The sequence below is a fragment of the Somniosus microcephalus genome, chromosome 10, assembly GCF_052327205.1.
Source record: "Somniosus microcephalus isolate GS21.2 chromosome 10, FLI_Smic_1.0, whole genome shotgun sequence".
NCBI classification, from domain to species: Eukaryota; Metazoa; Chordata; class Chondrichthyes; order Squaliformes; family Somniosidae; genus Somniosus; species Somniosus microcephalus.
The window spans coordinates 188,007,352-188,027,410 of NC_140996.1; the positions used below are offsets into that span (position 1 = coordinate 188,007,352).

A 20,059-nucleotide genomic window follows, 5' to 3' on the forward strand; every position below is an offset into this window, starting at 1 on the left:
GGTGCGCCCCTAGGAAAAGGGACCACCTCTGTAGCCTTTGCGCTGTCATAATGGGAACGCCCTTTTTAGGGTTGAATATGGAGACGAGGGGTTGATGGTCAGTCAACAAGGTAAATTTTTGTCCGTGTAGGTAATGGTTGAATTTCTTCACCCCCCACACCAGGCTGAGTGCCTCCCTGTCGATCTTGGCATAGTTACACTCAGCTGAGTTCAATGAGTGTGACGCAAAAGCTATCGGCCGCTCCGAGCCATCAGGGAATCTATGCGATAATACCGCTCCCACGCCGTAAGGGGATGCATCGCACGCCAGTCTGATTGGCAGTGATGGGTTGTAATGAGCCAACACTTCCCTGGACGTGATCAAGCCTTTGCATTTATGGAAGGCACGTTTACAGTCTTCGCTCCATTTCCAAATTACTCCCGTTTGTAGCAGTGCGTTAAGAGGGTGCAGAACCGTTGACAAGTTCGGTAAAATTTTATGAAAGTAATTTATTAATCCCAGGAACGACCTTAATTGTGAGACATTTTCAGGCGCGGGGGCTTTTACGACCGCTTCAATTTTCAGGTGACTTATGCAACCCTTCTTCGTTAATGACATGGCCACAATATGATATTTGTTTCTGGAAATATTCGCACTTGGAGCAATTTGCTCGTAGGCCCCGTTCTCTCAGCCTCGTAAGCACCTGCTCCAAGTTGGCAAGGTGCTCGTTGTCGTTTTCTCCTGTTACAAGGATGTCATCTGGGTAGCATTGAGTCCCCGGAATCCCTTGCAGGACTTGCTCCATAGCTCTTTGCCAGATAGCCGGAGCTGATGCCACTCCGAAAACCAGTCGATTGTACTGGTACAGGCCTTTGTGTGTATTTATCGTGAGATACTTTTTAGAGGCCTCCTCAACCTCCATCTGTAGATATGCCTGTGCTAAGTCAATTTTGGTGAAAGGTTTCCCTCCGGATAGTGAGGTGAAAATATCTTCTATCCTTGGAAGAGGATACTGTACCGTGTGAAGAACCGGGTTTACAGTCACCTTGAAGTCCCCACAGATGCAAATTTTTCTCTGTTCTTCAGATTTATCATTATTCAACGTTTTCTTCATGACTGGGACGATGGGTGTTGCCCATTCGCTCCAATCTACCTTGGATAACACGCCTACTTTTTCCAAACTCTCCAGCTCTGCCTCGACGGCTGGACGAATTGCGTATGGCACCGGCCTTGCTTTAAAAACTTGGGAATAGCCGCATCTTCCACTTTTATTGAGGCGGTGGCGCCTTTCAGGGTTCCTAGTTCCTGTTGAAACACTTCTTTGGCATTAGCCAAGATTTCTTTTAATTGTCCAGGTATGACGTCATCATCATTTTTTTTCTTACTGGTCACCGTCAGTGCCTGAATGGAGTGCCAGTCTAAACGTATCTTTCTGATCCATTCACATCCCAACAACGGTGGACCACCATCTTGCAGAACGTATAAATACAACTTCTGTATTTCCTTGCCGTTGTATACAACAGGCACCCTTATTTTCCCTCTGGGGTATACTTTCTGCCCCGTATATGTCTTCAAGATAATGGATGTGTCTTTCAAAGGTATATGCGGAAATAGCCGCTCGTAATCCCGTCGATTTATGACGGTCAGAGCTGATCCTGTATCTAGCTCCATTTTGACTGGGGACCCCGCTATCGTGAGGGTAACCCAAATGGTCTGGTAATCTTCTTTGGCAATTACATTATGTAATTTGAGACAGCTTAGTCTCTTGTTTCCGGAGTCGCTATCGCTCTTCTGGTCTTCGGAGCTACTGTCCATCATCATTTGTACCTTTCTGTACTTTTCCTTATTGACCTTTTTACTGTCAGCGGATTTTTTTCCAGATCTGCATACACGTCAATTTGTCCCATCTTTCTGCATTGCCTGCATGCTTTGTCCTTGAACTAGCAGTCCTTGTGGTCATGGGTGGATCTGCCTCAGCTATAACATCTCTCGAAACCCCGTGTCATTTCATGGGTGCCGAAGTCCTGTGGCTTTTGCTGTATCTCTGCAGCTCCTCTTGCTGCTGCTTCGTATGATACAGCCACACTGAAAGCCTTGTCCAGTGTCAAATCTTTCTCAGAAAGTAGTCTTTTCTGTGTTCCTTCGCTTAGGAGACCGCAGATAAATTTGTCTCGTAGAGAATCTGCCAGTCCTGCCCCGAATTGGCAGTGCCTTGACAGTTTTCGTAATTCGGTGAGGTAATCAGCGTTACTTTCATTCTTGTGCTGATTCCTCCTGAAGAGTTTGAATCGTTCCGCTATCAGCAGCGGTGTTGGGTTTAAGTGCTCCTGTAAGGTATCAACAATCTCCTTAAAATTCTTGTCCATCGGTTTGGCTGGAGTGATCAAGTTTCGTAACAGCCCGTATGTCCTTGCGCCCATCAGATTTAGAAGTACCGATGCCTTTTTATCATCCGCTACTTCATTCGCCTTGCAATATACCTCCACTCTTTCCACATATGTGGTCCAATCCTCTATATCACTATCGAAAGCAGTAATATTGCCAGTCTTCGGCATCCTGAAAATCCAAAATGGCGCCTCCCGCGCTTTTCCTTCTTCCCCGCCGAGTCAAGATGGCGCCTCCCGCGCTTTCCCGCCGCTGCCGACGCTGTTCTCCGCAGTTCCCGTTGCGACCTGCAGCTTTTTGCGGTATTTCTATTTTTTTTTATATATATCTTTTAAATAGTTTCTCCGTTACTTGGAGAACCGTTCCCGTCGTGGAGCGGACCCTCTGGGACTTTCCCCTCCCTCTGCTCGGTCCGAACGCCGACCTGCTTTGCAGCACCAGCCGCCTCCTGAGTGTTCCACCCTCTGTCTCTCTTTGCTTCTGCTTTCCGACTCGCTGCCCGGCCCCGCTGCAGAGCCACCCGATCGAGCCCCAGCCCGTCGCAGCCCAGGAAGGATCAGTGCACTACCTGCCACCAGCCCGTTTAGCTGGTGAAACCAGTTTTTTTTTTTTTTTTTCTTGCTTCGGGCTTCGACCTTCATCTGAGGAATTGATCTCCTTGAGGTGCTGCCGAATTGCAGGTAAGTTTGTTTCTAACTCGTCGCCACTGTTAGATCCGTGTGTTAATGGAGACACGGAATGCAGGAGTTGATTTAACAAGTGTTTACTGAACAAAGTCTGGAGGTGAACTAACTACACAAGACGCTATACAGGCTTATATACCCGAGTGGTCACTACCGGTACCACAGTACACAGGGGCCTCAAAAACATAGTTCCTCTTAAAGGTACATACACTACAACGTGATGCGCGTCGTTGCGTCGCTGGCCGTTGAGGCCGAAGTCGGGAGGCCGGGCTGTGCCGGTGTTTGCCGCGGGAGCGGAAGATCGCGTCGCTCCCGTCGGCTGGCCGTTGAGGCCGAAGACGCTAGGCCGGGCTGTGCCGGCGCACGCACATCACGTTGTACGTGACGTGACGTCAGCGCGCTAGGGCGTGTCTTAAAGGGGCAATGGTCCCAACAGTTAAGTTAAAAGGGCAATGGCCCCAAAAGGTAAGTTAAACATACAGTAAGGTAAGTTAAAGGGCATTATGTGTCTCAATGTAAGGGACAACCAGTGGTACCGCCACAGTCTAATATTAAACCCATTTCTCACAGAGTAAAAACAATGAAAACAATCAGCCTGAGAATATATTCCTTTTAAAAAAGGTTTGTGAATCACGGTGAACACTTAACAAAAAACAGCAAGAGGGATTAAAGAAACATGTTCATTATGTACTGCACACATCACATCGAAAATTAGAATGATATCCTGTGGCAAGTAATTGCCATCTTAAAAGACTGTCCCCATGGTAACAGCCAAAAGCAGGTATCCTAAAATTCCAGTCAAGACCAGCTTTGTGCTGCAATCACCTAGAAAAATCGGACTCACCTCCCCTTATACAAAAATCAGAATACATAGCAGGTCAGCCAGCATCTGTAGAGAAAAGGCAGGCTAACGTTTCAGGTATAACCCCTGGTGTGATGAAAGGCTATAGCTGAAAAGTTAAACTGTCTTTTCTCTTTAAAACTGCTAACAGACTTGCTGTGCAGTTATAGCACTCTGCTTTGTTTCCAATTTCCAGAATTTGCAGTTTTTTTAAAATTTTCCCTTAAGCACACCCACTGTATACTTTTCAAAATCAATAACTTACACAAATAAAAGAACGAAAGAAAGAACTTGCATTTATTTAGCACCTTTCACAACCTCAGGTTATCCCAAAGCTCTTCACAACCAATGAATTACTTTTAAAGTACAGTCACTTTTGTAATGTAGGGAAACGTGGCAGCCAATTTTCACACAGCATGTTCCACAAACATAAGAACATAAGAAATAGGAGCAGGAGTAGGCCAATCGGCCCCTCGAGCCTGCTCCGCCATTCAATAAGATCATGGCTGATCTGATCCTAACCGCCAATCCACTATCACAGAACCATCTCCTGAATCTAACAGAATTAGACACACGAAATAGGAGCAGGATCAGGCTACACGGCCCCTGGGCCCGCTCCGCTACCCACAGGGCCATGACCGATCCGAACCTAGACTCATGTCCAAATTCCTGCCCGCTCCCCGTAACCCTTAATTCCCTTTACTTCTAGGAAACTGTCTATTTCTGTTTTAAATTTATGTAATGATGTAGCTTCTACAGCTTTTTGGGGCAGCATATTCCATGGACCTACCACCCTCTGAGTGAAGTAGTTCCTCCTCATCTCAGTTTTGAAAGAGCAGCCCCTTATTCTAAGACTATGCCCCCTAGTTCTAGTTTCACCCATCATCGGGAACATCGTCCCCGCATCCACCCGATCCAACCCCTTCACAATCTTATATGTTTCAATAAGATCGCCTCTCATTCTTCTGAACTCCAATGAGTAGAGTCCCAATCTACTCAACCTCTCCTCATATGTCCATCCCCTCATCCCCGGGATTAACCGAGTGAACCTTCTTTGTACTGACTCGAGAGCAAGTATGTCCTTTCCTAAGTATGGACACCAAAATTGTACGCAGTATTCCAGGTGCGGTCTCACCAATACCTTGTACAACTGAAGCAATACCTCCCTATTTTTATATTCTATCCCCCTAGCAATGAAAGCCAACATTTCATTGGCCTTCTTAATCACTTGCTGCACCTGCATACTAACCTTTTGAGTTTCGTGCACCAGGACCCCCAGATCCCTTTGTACTTCAGTACTTTCCAGTTTCTTGCCATTAAGATAATAACTTGCTCTACAATTTTTCCTGCCAAAGTGCATAACCTCACACTTTCCAGTATTGTATTCCATCTGCCAAATCTCTGCCCACTTATTTAGCCTGTCTATGTCCCCTTGAAGGTTTTTTATGTCCTCCTCACTCACTACTTCCCCCCCATCTTAGTATCATCTGCAAACTTTGATGTTACACTCGGTCCCCTCCTCCAAATCGTTAATATAGATTGTAAAGAGTTGGGGACCCAGCACTGACCCCTGCGGAACACCACTAGTCACTGATTGCCAGTCTGAGAATGAACCATTTATCCCAACTCTCTGCCTTCTGTTAGATAGCCAATCCTCTATCCATGCCAGAGTATTACCCCCAATCCCGTGATTTTTTATCTTAAGCAATAATCTTTTGTGTGGCACCTTGTCAAATGCCTTTTGGAAGTCTAAATACACTACGTCCACTGGTTCCCCTTTATCCACCCTATATGTTACTTCCTCAAAGAACTCCAGCAAATTTGTCAAACATGACTTCCCCTTCACAAAACCATGCTGACTTTGTCCTATTAAATTATGATTATCCAAATGTCCTGTTACTGCCTCCTTAATAATGGACTCCAAAATTTTACCTACCACAGATGTTAGGCTAACCGGTCTATAGTTTCCAGCCTTCTGTCTACTGCCATTTTTAAATAAGGGTGTTACATTAGCAGTTTTCCAGTCTGCCGGGACCTTTGCTGAGTCCAGGGAGTTTTGGAAAATTATTACCAATGCATCCACAATCCCTACTGCCACTTCCCTCAAGACCCTAGGATGTAAGCCATCAGGTCCAGGTGATTTATCCGCCTTGAGTCCCATTATTTTACCGAGTCCCACTTCCTTAGTGATTTTGATCGTGTTTAGCTCCTCCCCCCCCTTTAGCCCCCTGTTTGTCCAGTGTTGGGATATTCTTAGTGTCTTCTACTGTAAAGACTGATGTAAAATATTCATTCAGTGTTTTTGCCATCTCCATATTTCCCACCATTAATTTCCCGGTCTCATCCTCTAAGGGACCAACATTTACTTTAGCCACCCTTTTTCTTTTTATATAACTATAAAAACTCTTACTATCTGTTTTTATAGCAACAGATAACTGACCAGATAATCCGTTTTAGTTATATTGGTTGAAGGATAAATGTTGGCCAGAATCCCAGATCTCCCCTACTCTTCTTCAAATATGTCCACTTGAGAGGACAGGCAGGGCCTCAGTTTACCATCTTATCTGAAAGATGGCACCTCCAATAGAGCAGTACTCACTCAGTCCTGCACTGAAGTGTCAGCCTAGATTATGTGCTTAAGACTCTGAAGTGGAGCTTAGAATCTATAACCAGTGTCAGCTGTGGCTCAGTGGGTAGCACCCTTGCCTCTGAGTCAGAAGGTTGTGGGCTCAAGACCCACTCCAGAGACTTGAGCTCAAAAATCTAGACTGACACTCCAGTGCAGTGCTGAGGGAGTGCTGCACTGTCGGAGGTGCCGTCTTTCAGATGAGGCGTTAAACTGAGGCCCTGTCTGCACTCTCAGGTAGGTGTAAAAGATCCCATGGCACTATTTCAAAGAAGAGTAGGGGAGTTATCCCTGGTGACCTGGCCAATATTTATCCCTCAACCAACATAACAAAAACAGATTATCTGGTCATTATCACATTGCTGTTTGCGGGAGCTTGCTGTGCGCAAATTGGCTGCTGCGTTTCCCACATTACAACAGTGACTACACTTCAAAAGTACTTCATTGGCTATAAAGCGCTTTGGGACATCCGGTGGTCATGAAAGGCGTTATATAAATGCAAATCTTTCTTTCTTTCTTTGAGCATTTGCTTAAAATTCCAGTCACTGTGGATATAAATTATAAAAGATAGCCATTCATGAAATTGCCAATGAGCTGGAATACAATTAGAATACTTCAGTAAAAATGTTGCAGAATAACCATAACTTTGTCCAATATTACTATCAAAACCATACAAAATATCCAGAATACTGAAGCTGTTTTAGACACACACAGGTATGAACACTCCTTCACCATATGGTCTAATGTCTGCAAGGGCCCCTGTTACACATTGGGAGAGATGGTCATGAGAGCCATTAAATCACAGCTCCTTTTGTATGACTGATTTATTCTTTTATTTCAAAGAGCTTTTGGTTCAAGAGACTAATTTCCATAAAGGTACGTTACAATGCACAGGATTTTATTGAGTGAATACCTGGGGCCCCAATTTTACCTCTGGGCGGGTGGGTGGCGAGGTGAGTTTTAAACTCACCCAGATTCAGAAAACAGGCCTGGGCTATTTTAACCCATTAATGTGCTGTCCGTCCACATCCTGCCCAGAATGGGAACCGGCTGCCTGCATCCGGTATGCAGGTGGATGTGAGGAAGGGGGTTCCGGGAGTGTCTTGTGCGAGGGAAGGGAGGGAGGTGGTAGTCCGGGGCAGGAAGGCCTAAACATTCCTTGAGGAGCCTGGGGATTACTGCTGCTCATCCTGGCCCTACAAAGAAAAGTAACAAATTTACCTTTTTTGGCTTCTTCTGGGCCTGATCCTCATGTTCCCTGTAAGCCTGGTGGGAAAGTCACTGTGGCTTCTCCACTCAGACCCGTGTTAAAATTTCAGTCGGCTCCTGATGACATATGCCAAGACGAACCCTGGTGGCTTTGGGCGGAGCCCTATCTGCCTGCTCAGGTGGGCAGGTTAAAATCACGGAGAGTGCGATCTTGGCGGCTCCAGGGCGGGTAAGTAACTCGGAGCATTAACTGCCCACCCTCCCAGTTTCCGCAGAATGCGCTGGGTTTTCCACTACAAGCGCAGTTCAACAGATGTCATTATACGCAAATCCTTGCCGGTGGCATGTAAGCTGACCAAGATCTTGCCGGACTGAAGAATAGATTCCCGTTATTAAAATTCTCGGAAATGTTTTTGTGTCTACCTTCAGAGCCCGTCAGTGACAACATTCCTGTCACTCCACGATAGGCAAGCAGATAGTGCTCTAGTGTACGTGCAACAACAGCAAGCTTGTTTTAAAGCTTGTGCTGGTAATCAGTACACATCATTCTTGTGAAGTTCCCCACCCAACTCTGTCTCATTTTCTCCCCTTTCCTCTCCTGAAGGCAATAACTCATGCTCGGCCTTAGCGTTCGACAGTTGCTAAAAGCCTTCACTCAAGTGGCCATTTTTCATGTGCGAGCTTAGACAGTGGGTGTCAACAGGCTATGCAACCACGACAGTGAAGGGGAATACAAACTAAGCCTGATCATGACTCAGCATTGCCAGCACTCATAAATCCAGAGACTGGAGGCAACTTTTTTTTTAAATGTTCACACCACAATAAGAAAAATGAAGCATGTAGAAAGCTACATTTAAATTTCTTGTGTGAATTGCAAGCACTGACAAAACCTTAACAAAATCATGAGATTCAAGAATCAATTTCTGGCTGCTGATCCTCTCCTGACATCCACATATCTGTACTTTCCAGCAGCTGTTACTGGCTAGTGATCAGGAGCAGGAACCCCGGCTAAATATTCCTCTCCCTACCCTGGGGACAGAGATCTAGTGCTACACTGGTTGAGAGCAACTGATTTAGCACAGACCAGAGATCAAACTTGGACGTACAGGAAACTCTTTTTTATCCGGCACCAACGTGGTGCCGGTTGATCAAAAAATCCGGATTACAGGGAGGTATACTTACCAAGGTACGAGAGCCCTGTACACGGCCACAGGTGCAGGAGCCCCGGTTACATGGCCACAGATCCAGGAGTCCCTGTTGCACGGCCACAGGTGCAGGAACCCCGGTTACACGGCCACTAATATATAGTAAAACTTACCTGAACCTACTCCTGAATTTTGCCGGTTAAGAGAGATTTCCGGATATTTAGGTGCCGGTTAAAAGAGAGTTTCCTGTACTTGCTCCTTGTGGCTCAATACCATATCATGTAGTGCATCTCACTATTGCACCATTGGGGAGCCAGTATTCTTTTTTCACCTTTCCAATTTGGATTAATATCTCTCTTTATTGTTTGCTGAAATAACCAGTTGTGTCAACAGGTTGGTATAGTTCTTGACATTATAAAAGATCCCCAGTTCAATAACGAGGCCCCAGTTCAGTAATGAAGCAAACAAGATCTGCTCTGGATTTGTTGTGTGGAATGAGGTGCACTTTCCTCACTAAACATATCTGTTTATCCACTGAGTGACATCTGATTCTGTGCATGTCACAGGAGACAATACCCAAACCTACCTTCATACAATTGTGCATACTGAGGAAATCCAGCCGCTCGCAACCAGTCACATGCTTCCTTGGCTTCAATCTCTGGAAAAAAAAGAAAAGAAATGAAAGGCACATTAAAAACCGTTCAACATTCAGACACAAGCACTATGCTTAATTGTATCGTCCCTCAAAAAAATGGGCATCGGACTCCACTGGCAACTAAACAAGGTGGCTCTCAATGAATAAAGCTCCTTCAATGGATTAGCTGAACAATGTGAATGAAATGTAGAATTTGGTGACAAGAACCCTTCAATAGTTTTGGACCATTTGGCGGAGAGGGCCGCTGGCACAAAATGTACAAGTAAGCTTGTGAAAAGATGAATAGGAGGTGATGGATAGAACGCGCACTCTCTGCCAATTTCCTCTTCTTTTGTTTTAACTTCCCAGCCATCTTGTGAACCTAAAAAGAGCTCTACAGTACAGTGCAGAACTGTGGAGAAAAACAAATGGTCACAGCACGGATAACCAGACAGAGTCTCACGTTTGGTGTGAGATTCAAGCATTTCCAAATGGTGCATTCCATTTAGACAGTGGGAAAAATAGAATTCTTGTGTTTCAGTGCCTGTGTTGCTTATAACTAGGAGACTACACAGCGTAGAGATCAATCGCGGCTGATGTGGTAAGCACTGTTTCAAATACTAATTAATCTGTCCTGAGGAAAACCGACAATCTTTTGTTAGTGTTTGACCATTTTTGGTTATAAATGAATACACTTTGAAATGCATGAAAATCCTAGTTTGCATAGGCCATACAAATATATGCAGTGTCAGTCTTAGAACCGGCTTCTTGATTATTGAAAAAGCCAATCTTATGCAATCGGAATATCCCCCCCCACAGCCCCACCCATTTTCTGGTCATTACCCGGGAGCTGCTGCAGTTTGCAGCAAGTTCCCTGACCTCCAGTCAACCTGGGTGAGAGGTGCTCTGTCATGCTTATTCCCAGTGGTTCCCTGAAGAGATTATGATGCACTGGCCTGTCTTAAAACATAACTGCGCTACCACTCTATCATGACACCTGTAGTCTCACTACAGACAACAAATGGTCATCAGATCTGTCACAGCTGATAGATGTGATGCACAAGGCAGATACACAGTTGTAACTAATCAGTTCTGTTGAAACAAAAGTTGGCAAATGTCTTCTCTGAACATCTGTGAAGATGACAAAGTTGTGATGATTTAAAGGAGCACTGTCTTCTTCCTGAACTTGCCTTTTAGAAGGCAATATAGACACAGAGTGGTAAAAGGCAAGCTTTTCTTCACACAAAGAGTGATCCATATGTGGTACGGTTGTGGCGCCAACAATTCTGGAGTCAAAAGGGCTGACTGTACAGTTTTATATTCAATGGGATGTACTGATCTGTATCATCTGTACTGATCTTTCTAATCAAAAAGGCTGTCCTGTAAGGCACCAGGTGCACACAATGGTTTACACAACGATCTCATTAATGGTGTTTATCTTCACACATTTTAATTAATATAATTTATATCCTAAGGGGGCAAAAAAAAACCTGGCAAGCACCACATTGCTGAAAGATTTCCTGTCACTGGCAACATGGCAGACTTTCAGGGGAAGCTATTCCTGGATTCCAACTAGTCTGGAAAAACTATTAATGACATCAACAAGGTCCTTTAACGATAGTCCAACTCCAAGCTGCTTTACAGGAGTCACTCAGAAAGCAAATCTGCACACCATTCCTAAAAAGGTACCTAAAGCATACCTTACCACACCTTTCAGTACCTTTTCAAGTAAGTACCTCGCAATATTATGAAGTTTTTGAAAACGGAAAGGCTAGCTGGAACTTAGCAGTCACCATTTCATGAAAACACAATTCAAAAGCTAGTGTCTAGAATATATTAGATCAAGCAGAACAAATACACATCAAGAGAATTCTACAACTGTGTTCTTAATTGGAGTGAGAAACTGAAGATTTTTAAGCAATTGTAGAATGTTGCTTTAGATTAGAACTTGTGTTTTTAACTCAGGAAAAAATGACCAGCCCTATCTACCAGTGGGCATTATGGATAATGATTTGATTCCGTGGAACTGGGCTGTTTATTTTCCTGACAATGATAACAGTATCAATAAAAATGCGACATGAGGAGCAATCACAACAAAATGATGCAAGAAGAATACTAGAATCCAATCAATGAAATCCCTGGCATGAGTCCACACCAACCACACACAGTGCTGGAGACATTGATGTGACTACCAGAAGTAGACTCAAAATCTGGCTAGTACTGACAGAGGCAGATAAAAATCATATCACCTGATGGAAAATTTTCAAAGCTACAGCCAATTATGAGGAAATACAGAGGGAATTGCTGACATTTTGCAGCAAGGGCAGGGGTTGATAGAAAGAGGAAGTTGTCATGAAGATTACAGTTCCCCACTGTAAAAATCTCAACTTCATATCCTACTCTCCTCAGAGCATACCTGGGAGGTCTGCTAGGGCTAGGAGAGGCCCGCATCTACATGCCATTCTCAGTATTCGAGGAATGGGGCCCAACTTGGGAGGAATTTGACCTGATGAAGATGCAGGGAGTGTACATTTCTTTTTGGTTTGTTGTCCATAATCTGTGAGTCCAGTTATGTCTATTTGATAACCACACCCAGAGCCACATAACTGTTCTATAATGCCATGCAACAGATAATAATAAGTCAATAAGGTAATCTCTGCCAGGAAAGACACTGGACCGTTAAAACTATAAATATAAGATCGTTAAACTTGTGCCCCAATAGCAATGATTTTAAATTTACCAAAAAGTTAAAATAAATCACAACCAGCAAATTCACTCCACTGAAACCCCACAACTGATTTTGGTTCAGCTGCTAATTGGATACGCTGTCACAAAGTCATTGTAAAGCTCCTAGAAGATAGACATGCACTCACACAAGTGGAGGAATATGCCTGCAGACATACGTGCACATACACAGTTGCACATGCAGACAGACACACACCTCTGGGCTTGGAGTAGGGCCCCACACAATTATACATCATCATCCAAAAGAGAACGTTTACAGTGATAGGGTTGTTGCTACTTACATTCACAATGAACTAATACAAATAACTGAAAGACTCAGAGTGAATATGGTCTGAATGAGCTAGTCCTGCTTCAAAGCATGACCACTGCATTTCAGGGTGAATGGTGGATTCCATCCTATGAATCCAGGATGTACCAGGTACTGTGTTTTGACACCAGCAGCTCTCTGCCCTGACTGTACTGAAGTTTCCCTGCAATACGTCAGCCTTCTTGCAGTAATATTTTAGTGAGGTGGGAGGGTGCGTGCCTAACCTCCCACTTCGTTATCCTCAACGAGTGTCTACTGGGCTGCCTATACATAGGGGCGCCTGAAGAAACTAGCCTTACCCTGAGGAGAGGCAGGTGCATGCTGCAGAGTTGGTTCAGGAAGGAATAGGGGGCACAGGACATCAATAAACCACAGTTCAACTGTCCATATTGCTGCATGTATCATATTTGCGCAGGTATCATATTTGTTAACAGTACAAACTTTCCTAGTTTCCAGTCTGGCAGCTCTCAAGTGGCACTTTCAAAGCATTCTACTCAGTGTTGGAATACTATATGAACACACACACAAAACTAACACAGTGCCTTTTTAAACTTACAACAGACTGCAGTAATTTGCAAAATTTACAATGTAACAGAACCATAATTTCAAACTTCAGAAAACATAGCCTGCATGTGATCACTTTGCTGTGGTCTCAATTTAAAGAGGAAGTAGCAGAAAAATTCAGGGTTTCAGACATTGCTTTATAAAGCTGTAATGATGGATAGACTGCTTGAAGTGATGATTAATGCAGTGCACCATCCGTCTGGTATTTAAACAGCTCCTGAAGTCCATTAATCATGATTCGCAATTGAAGTTCACCCCTGCACTAATGCTTGAGGATTTCAGGAGATGACATTAGCCACGAAAATGTGAATATTTAGCCTACACTGATCGAATTGGTCAGCCCATAGTCCTGAAAGGAATAAATCACCTGGTGTTTCAATCATGTTGAGGTTTACTTGCTTCTGAAAAATATGCATATTTTTTGCAATATGATAATTAATTCTGATAAGCTCGTGGCAAAAAAGTTCACTTTTAACATCTCTTCGGACTCTTGTTTTCAGTGGGAGAAGGCAAATAGCTGCTGAGGTGTGTGTGTGTGTGTGTGTGTGTGTGTGTGTGTGTGTGTGTATTACGTGCCAGTAATCAGTAATCTGGAGCACGGTGGATTGCAGCAGTTGGCGTCTGCCAAGGTGGTCTGACAGGAGCAAGCACGGTGACTGAGCAAATAAAAAGCTTTTGTGTTCCCTCTCAGTGCATGGCCAATGAGAATATTGGCTGCAAGAAGCTTTTCACGTCGTCAGTTCTTTACCTTTCAAGCCCCCAAAGAGCGGGAATGGTATGCCAGATAACATCTCACCTCATAGAACAAAACTGTAGCATCTGGCATGTGGTTCACAGGAGAACAAAAATAAAATACGGGATGATATGGACAGCTGTTTCCATGTTTTTGCATTCACTGTTTCATTTTTTTAAACACTGAACTGACTGCTAAGAGTCAATAGGGATGGCATCATGGCAAAATAAAGTCACACAAAAGACAAACAGAATGAAAAGAAAGTCCTACTTCATTTGGATCTGTAGAAAATAAAAGAATCACATTCCCTTACCAACTAATGTACAGATCTCTAAATGGATACCACTGAAAATCGAAATATCGTTATTTGCTAATAGTTTGCATTACCTCCCCTCCCCCAAAAATCATTCTTATATAGAACACTTGCGTTATCGTTGAAGTTGGTCAATCATCTATTAAGCAGACTGCTACAAAAGCCTGTGGGCGCTACATTTACAGGGCTGTATGAGAATACAAGCCAGCCACTGTAACTGCACCTAACACAACTGACTTTGTGTCAGGAAAATTTACCATTTTTCTATAAAATGCTTTAGGCACGAAGAACGCCTCTGTCAAAAACACAGCTCTTGGTGAAACTATTGAAAAAAGTTTGCTGTAAAATTAGAAAAGAAAAAAGTACTTACTTGGCAGAATCATGATAGACCTGGGTTGCTTAGGCATTAAATGGTTTTATTAGGCCAGCTTTATCATTTAGATATTATGCAGAAATGGCAGCACTGAGCCTATACTGTCTATCCACTGTCATCTGTCTGTGCTATTTGATACACCGATTTATTCCAACGTGAACAATCCAGATAGATAGAGGTGCTACCTTATGAAATAAATATTCAAATCAGCCTCACACTCCAGCAGGAAAACACAGCTTCCACTACATCCTTCTACAACCAGATTGAAAGTATCTACATACCAAGAAATCCAACCCCTCAGTTAAAATGGGCTAAGCCTTGGAATCAGTCTGGATGGGGTGGGGCTTCACAGACATTACTCCTACATGTCAGCACAGAATGGAAAAAATGCTGAAGGCTGCGTTGGTTAAAAAGCAGACAGGGAAATCTCAGTCTCTCTTTGATCGGAATTTTGGAAGGAGACTGGAAAAAGATTTTTTTTTTTTTTTAAGTTCTCAGTAACTTTTTGCTGTGCCTGCTTTTTTTTGACTTTGCATGTACTCACCATTACTGATACAGTACCAATTGGAATATACAGGCCTGTAAACATTCACGTCAGGCTATCTGACTGTCAGAATACGCCTCTATTGCTCATTTCTGCATTTTATATCTATTATTGAGGGAGCAACAGGTCTGTAAACCACTAAAAAAAGGCAGACAGTTTTAGGAATAGGAGGCAAAACGACATATGATTCAATTATTTTATTTTTAATGTATTTAAAAACACAGCTTTACTATAAAAGTTACAACAGACTTGCATGTTTCGCACAACTATGAATCTTTACATTGCCCGAAGTCATCAGGTGCCATCGACAGCAAGTAAGCAACATAAAACTGCCACTGAAGTTTCTTAGCCAGAAAAGGCTAGGCCTGGGCTTAATTCTGCTGCTGTTCATAAACATGAAATTCTGACTTGCAAGCCAAGAAACAAACAAACAGTCAATACCATTACTGGTAATAGAACAATGAAATTCTAATAAATTTTGATAAGACTAAAATGCAACTTAACAATGGGTAGCGATATATGGCACCCAGTGTAAATCCTATGCAGAGAGAGACTATCAGGTCATTGACCTGTACCGTTGCATTGATGGGCACCTGAAACTGTTTTGCATCAATGTGAAACTGTCAGTATAACTGCAGCCTGAGCACCACATTCAAAAATCAAATCAAATGTCACTCAAAAAGGGGCAGTTCTCAGTTGGCAGATCTGTTGTAAAGGCAGAATGGAGAAAGGTTAAAAAAAATACTTCATTCTACAACTTGATGGGCCGAATGGCCTCCTTCTGTGCTGTACTGTGATTCTATAACTACTGATAATGGGCTTCACTGAAATGGAAACCATTTATAATTTTAGATTCACTTATGCAAAATAGGAGTCTCTCTGGAGAACAGGTTCGGTCTCATTCCCACTACAAATGGCCAATTTACTAAAGCACAAAAATTATTTTAAAGAGCGCCACCATTAACAGCTGCTATTTCCTGACTCATTCATTACTCTTGACAACACGGCAACTTTATAGGGTGGTTGTAGTTAAAGTTAAGGCTAACACAGAAAAAGCAAAAGCAGCTGCTGACTAATTAAGGGGTTGTGGGCAGTGAAGTGACTTTCCAATACAGCCCCTTGACCAGAATCACAAAGCAGCTGTTCCTCCAATTCGCAGTCTTTAACTGACACAAAAATGCAGAACTTTCTCAGTCGAATTGTATTTAAAGGTTTGAGCTATCAAACAGCTTTAGAGATTAAATAGTTACCCCATAACAGAGTTCAGGTTGATTTGAATATGATGCATCAATTCCAATGGAATGCCCGATCGGTTGTTCTGTCAGTTTATGCCAAAGCAAAACAAAAAAATTAAGAGGGATTTCGAGATGAAGCTGCTTTGATGTTCTCCGGAGAGGATGTTAGCCGCAATCTACTGAATGAACGGTTGTTTGTCAGGGAGGTCAACAGGTGCGGCGACAAGGATTCTTGTTTGGGGGGGGGGGGGTCACTAAAGGGGACTGGCATAGATAGGCATTAAAAATGGTGGAAAATTGGGAGATAAATGGAATCTGCCAGGCTGTTGTTCCTTTTCTGTATTTCTTCCTGTTTTCTGCCCCCAAAACTGCTATTGAAGCAGCTGCTGTTGATTATTAAGGCCCGTTAATTCCTTGTTAGTGAGCTTTCGAAGGAGGATGTGGCAGTTTTCTGTTGGGGAAACTAGAATGAGCAGGTAGCAATTAGCTCACCCATTCAGCTCGAGTTCATTTAACAATGAAACAGCTAGACCCTTCGGCATAGTATTTTTTTTGCACCATGAATTCTGCTGAATTTTTTTTTCTTTACGCCTCTTTGCTGCGGCTTGGGACTTTCTTCTCTACAATAAAAACACTGGTGCGGAGTTACAACAGTGACTACACTTCAGAAGTACCTCATTGGCTGTAAAGCGCTTTGAGATGTCCAGTGGTGGTGAAAGGCGCTGTATAAATGCAAGTCTTTCTTTTCTTTTACAGAAAATGAGGGGAGGAAGGCCTGCAGTACCGCGGCGCTACGTGCCGGCGCGCGTGGCACTGCTGCACGTAGCGCCGTGATATTCACTCGCAGCGCAAGTTGTTGTTGCAGTTACTATATTAACTGGTGCAGTGTTGCTGTTGGTGGGAGAAAACTATTGCAGAATGCAGGCTCCACGAGAAGTCTAAGCACCCACCCCACCCACTACCACTGAGCTTCTAAAGTTTGCTGCTCACCCACATTTTAATCAGCTGAGCAACACTCCGCTCAGGGGTGCTTTAAATAGACAAGCAGAAACTGTTCAAAAGACTTGAAGCACTGCTCAGCTGTAGGTTTCATTCTCCCTCCTGGAAAATCAAAAATGTCAAGGTTTAGGGGGGAGAAATTGAGTATAGCCCCGTTTGGGGCGCCAGCCTCGCCAGGGCGCTAAAAGTAGCGCCCTGGAAGCATTCGCGGCCGCCCGCCGGAAATTGAGTGCTAGCGCCCCAAAGGGAAGCGCGGCGCTACTGGAGGCGCCCTGCATCCCTCTTGGGGCGCTGCAACTGAATATCGTGGTGCAACGTGCCGCAGCGCCACACGCTGCGGCACGTCGCGCTGCTGTATTGCAGGACTTCCTCCCCTTCTTAAAGGGGAGGGGCCTTGTGCAGCACGATTTGGGGCCCAGCTGGGCCCCCGAGGATCGGGAGTGCAGGCAAAAGAACCTGGCACCGAAAAGAAGTACCGGGCTCGTGGAACGCAGCCAGCACGCCGCGGGGGGGGGGGGGGGGGGGTTCAGGAGGCCGGGGGCGGGAGCGCAGGCAGGTGCTGGCAGGCGGCCAGCAACAAAAATGGCTGCCCCGCACCTCCCCTTGAATTTGCGCCTCCCCGGCCGCAGGTAGGCCCCCCTGAACCGGTTGGACATAGCGTCTAGCGGTAAATCAGGCGATGACATCATTGGCAGCGGCGCAGCGCTAACGGGTAGCGCCACCACTAACGTCCCGCGGAATTTAGCGGGAGGCGTGGACAGTGCCGCGCCTGGGCGCCAGTTGGCTTGCGACCCACTTAGCGCCCTCTTAAGGCACTAATGGGTGGCGCAGCCTACTGAATTTCTCCCCCTAGATGTTTAAACATAAGAACATAAGACGTAGGAGCAGGGGTAGGTAATTTGGCCCCTCAAGCCTGCTCTGCCATTCAACAAGATCATGGCTGATCTGATCTTGGCCTCAACTCCCATAACCCTCGACTCCCTTACCTTTCAAAAATCTGTCTATCTCCACCTTAAATATATTCAATGACTCAGCCTCCACAGCTCTCTGGGGAAGAGAATTACAAAGATTCACGAATCTCCGAGAGAAGAAATTCCTCCTAATTTCCGATTTAAGTATCGTTACAAGTACAAAGAAGGCCAGAACTAACCAAAAATTCATTAAAGTACAATCTACACAAGCAGGCAATGCATGATATCTTTAAAACTTGATTGCGGTTTACTTTGGTTTTTGATTTCAAAATTCCAAGGTTAATTATTGAATGCTTTGCTGCTCTTCTCACAGATCTATAAATCGGCCTTTCAAAATCCAGAAATGGCTTTATCGGTAAACGGGGCGGTAAAACTTTGCTGCTCTGCTTAATTTCTTTGGGGGGAAAATTCAGATGATTTGCGCCTTCCATTAGCACCCTAAGAGGGCGCTAACAGGGCGCAAAGCAACTAGGGCCCAGGCGCGGTGCCGTTAATGCCTCCAACGAATTTCAGCGGGAGGTTAGCGGCGGCGGTAACCTTTAGCGCCCCGCGGCACTTTGCCTCCAGCGATGAAGTCATCATCGTGCGCAGCACAGCGCTCGTGCCCTGGCCGCAATCTTTGGTAGCGCCCCCTGACTTACCACCAGACGCTATGTCTGACAGGGTCAGAGGGGCGTACGTGCAGTGCAAATTAAAGGGGGGATGCCGGGCAACCACTTTTGTTGCTGGCTGCCTGCCAGCACCTGCCCCCGTTGCTGTCTCCGGCCTCCTGTGAAGTGCCCCCGCAGAGTGCCGACTGCGCTCCGTGAGCCCGGCTCTCCTCTTGAGGGGCTTTTGCCGGCACTCCAATCTCTGGTGGCCCAGCTGGGCCCCGGGTTGTGCTAGGCCACTCCCCTTTAATAAAGGGAGGGAGGCCTGCAGTACCGTGGCACTACATGCCGGCACATGTGGCACTGCGGCACATAGCGCCGTGATATTCACTCGCAGCACCTGAAGAGGGGGCGCGACCCAATTTTGCCCCCTCAGTTTTACACTCGCCAGAGCTGGTTTAACATCCTGGACTGGTGCTTGACTAGCTAAGTAGATGTTAAAACACTGGGAGAGGCACAAAATGATTATTGTAGAGGGCCCTGATTGCTCAACTTTCTGTTGGTAAGACTAAGATTGCATAGAACAAACTCAGGCAACAGAAAACTGAAGTAATTTGCACTTCTATCCATTCCTACTAAAATAAACCAAAATGGAGAGCTGAAAATGCTGATTTCTAAAATTGGAAAACATTCTCTTAACAAGTTACAGGAGATTGTAAGGTCATGCGTGGTGCATTGAACTGCATAAAGCATGCCTGGTCGAACAACAGATCAACTTCAGCCCCATGTTTATATCAACTCAGTGGATTAAATTCAGCACTCCTGCACTCCCTGCAGGGAGGCTCAACTCAAAGAGACCACGAGTTAGAGATAGATGCAACCAACACTGCTGCTATTTGTGGAATCTTGCTGTGTGCAAATTGGCTGCCATAGTTGCCTTGATAACAACAGTGACTACACTTCAAAAGTAATTTCTCTGAAACGCTTTGAGACGTTTCCCAGAGAAGTTTACAAAGTTACAAAGTATTTACAGCACAGAAACGGGCCATTTGGCCCAACAGTTCCATGCCAGTGTTTATGCTCCACACGAGCCTCCTCCCACCCTTCTTCATCCAACTCCATATACACATCCTTCTAGTCCTTTCTCCTTCATGTGCTTATCTAGCTTCCCCTTAAATACAT

General features: G+C 44.7%; 1 protein-coding gene across 3 annotated transcripts in view; it reads right to left on the reverse strand.

Annotated features, from left to right (window-relative positions):
- The window catches only part of stard13b (StAR related lipid transfer domain containing 13b), a 730,982-nt gene that overhangs the window by 86,299 nt on the left and 624,624 nt on the right, over positions 1–20,059 (reverse strand). For all 3 annotated transcript variants that reach the window (XM_085999342.1, XM_085999344.1, XM_085999343.1), the window contains one exon: positions 9,456–9,527. In XM_085999342.1, coding sequence (XP_085855468.1) covers positions 9,456–9,527 — 72 coding nt within the window. The remainder of the gene's footprint in view (positions 1–9,455; positions 9,528–20,059) is intronic.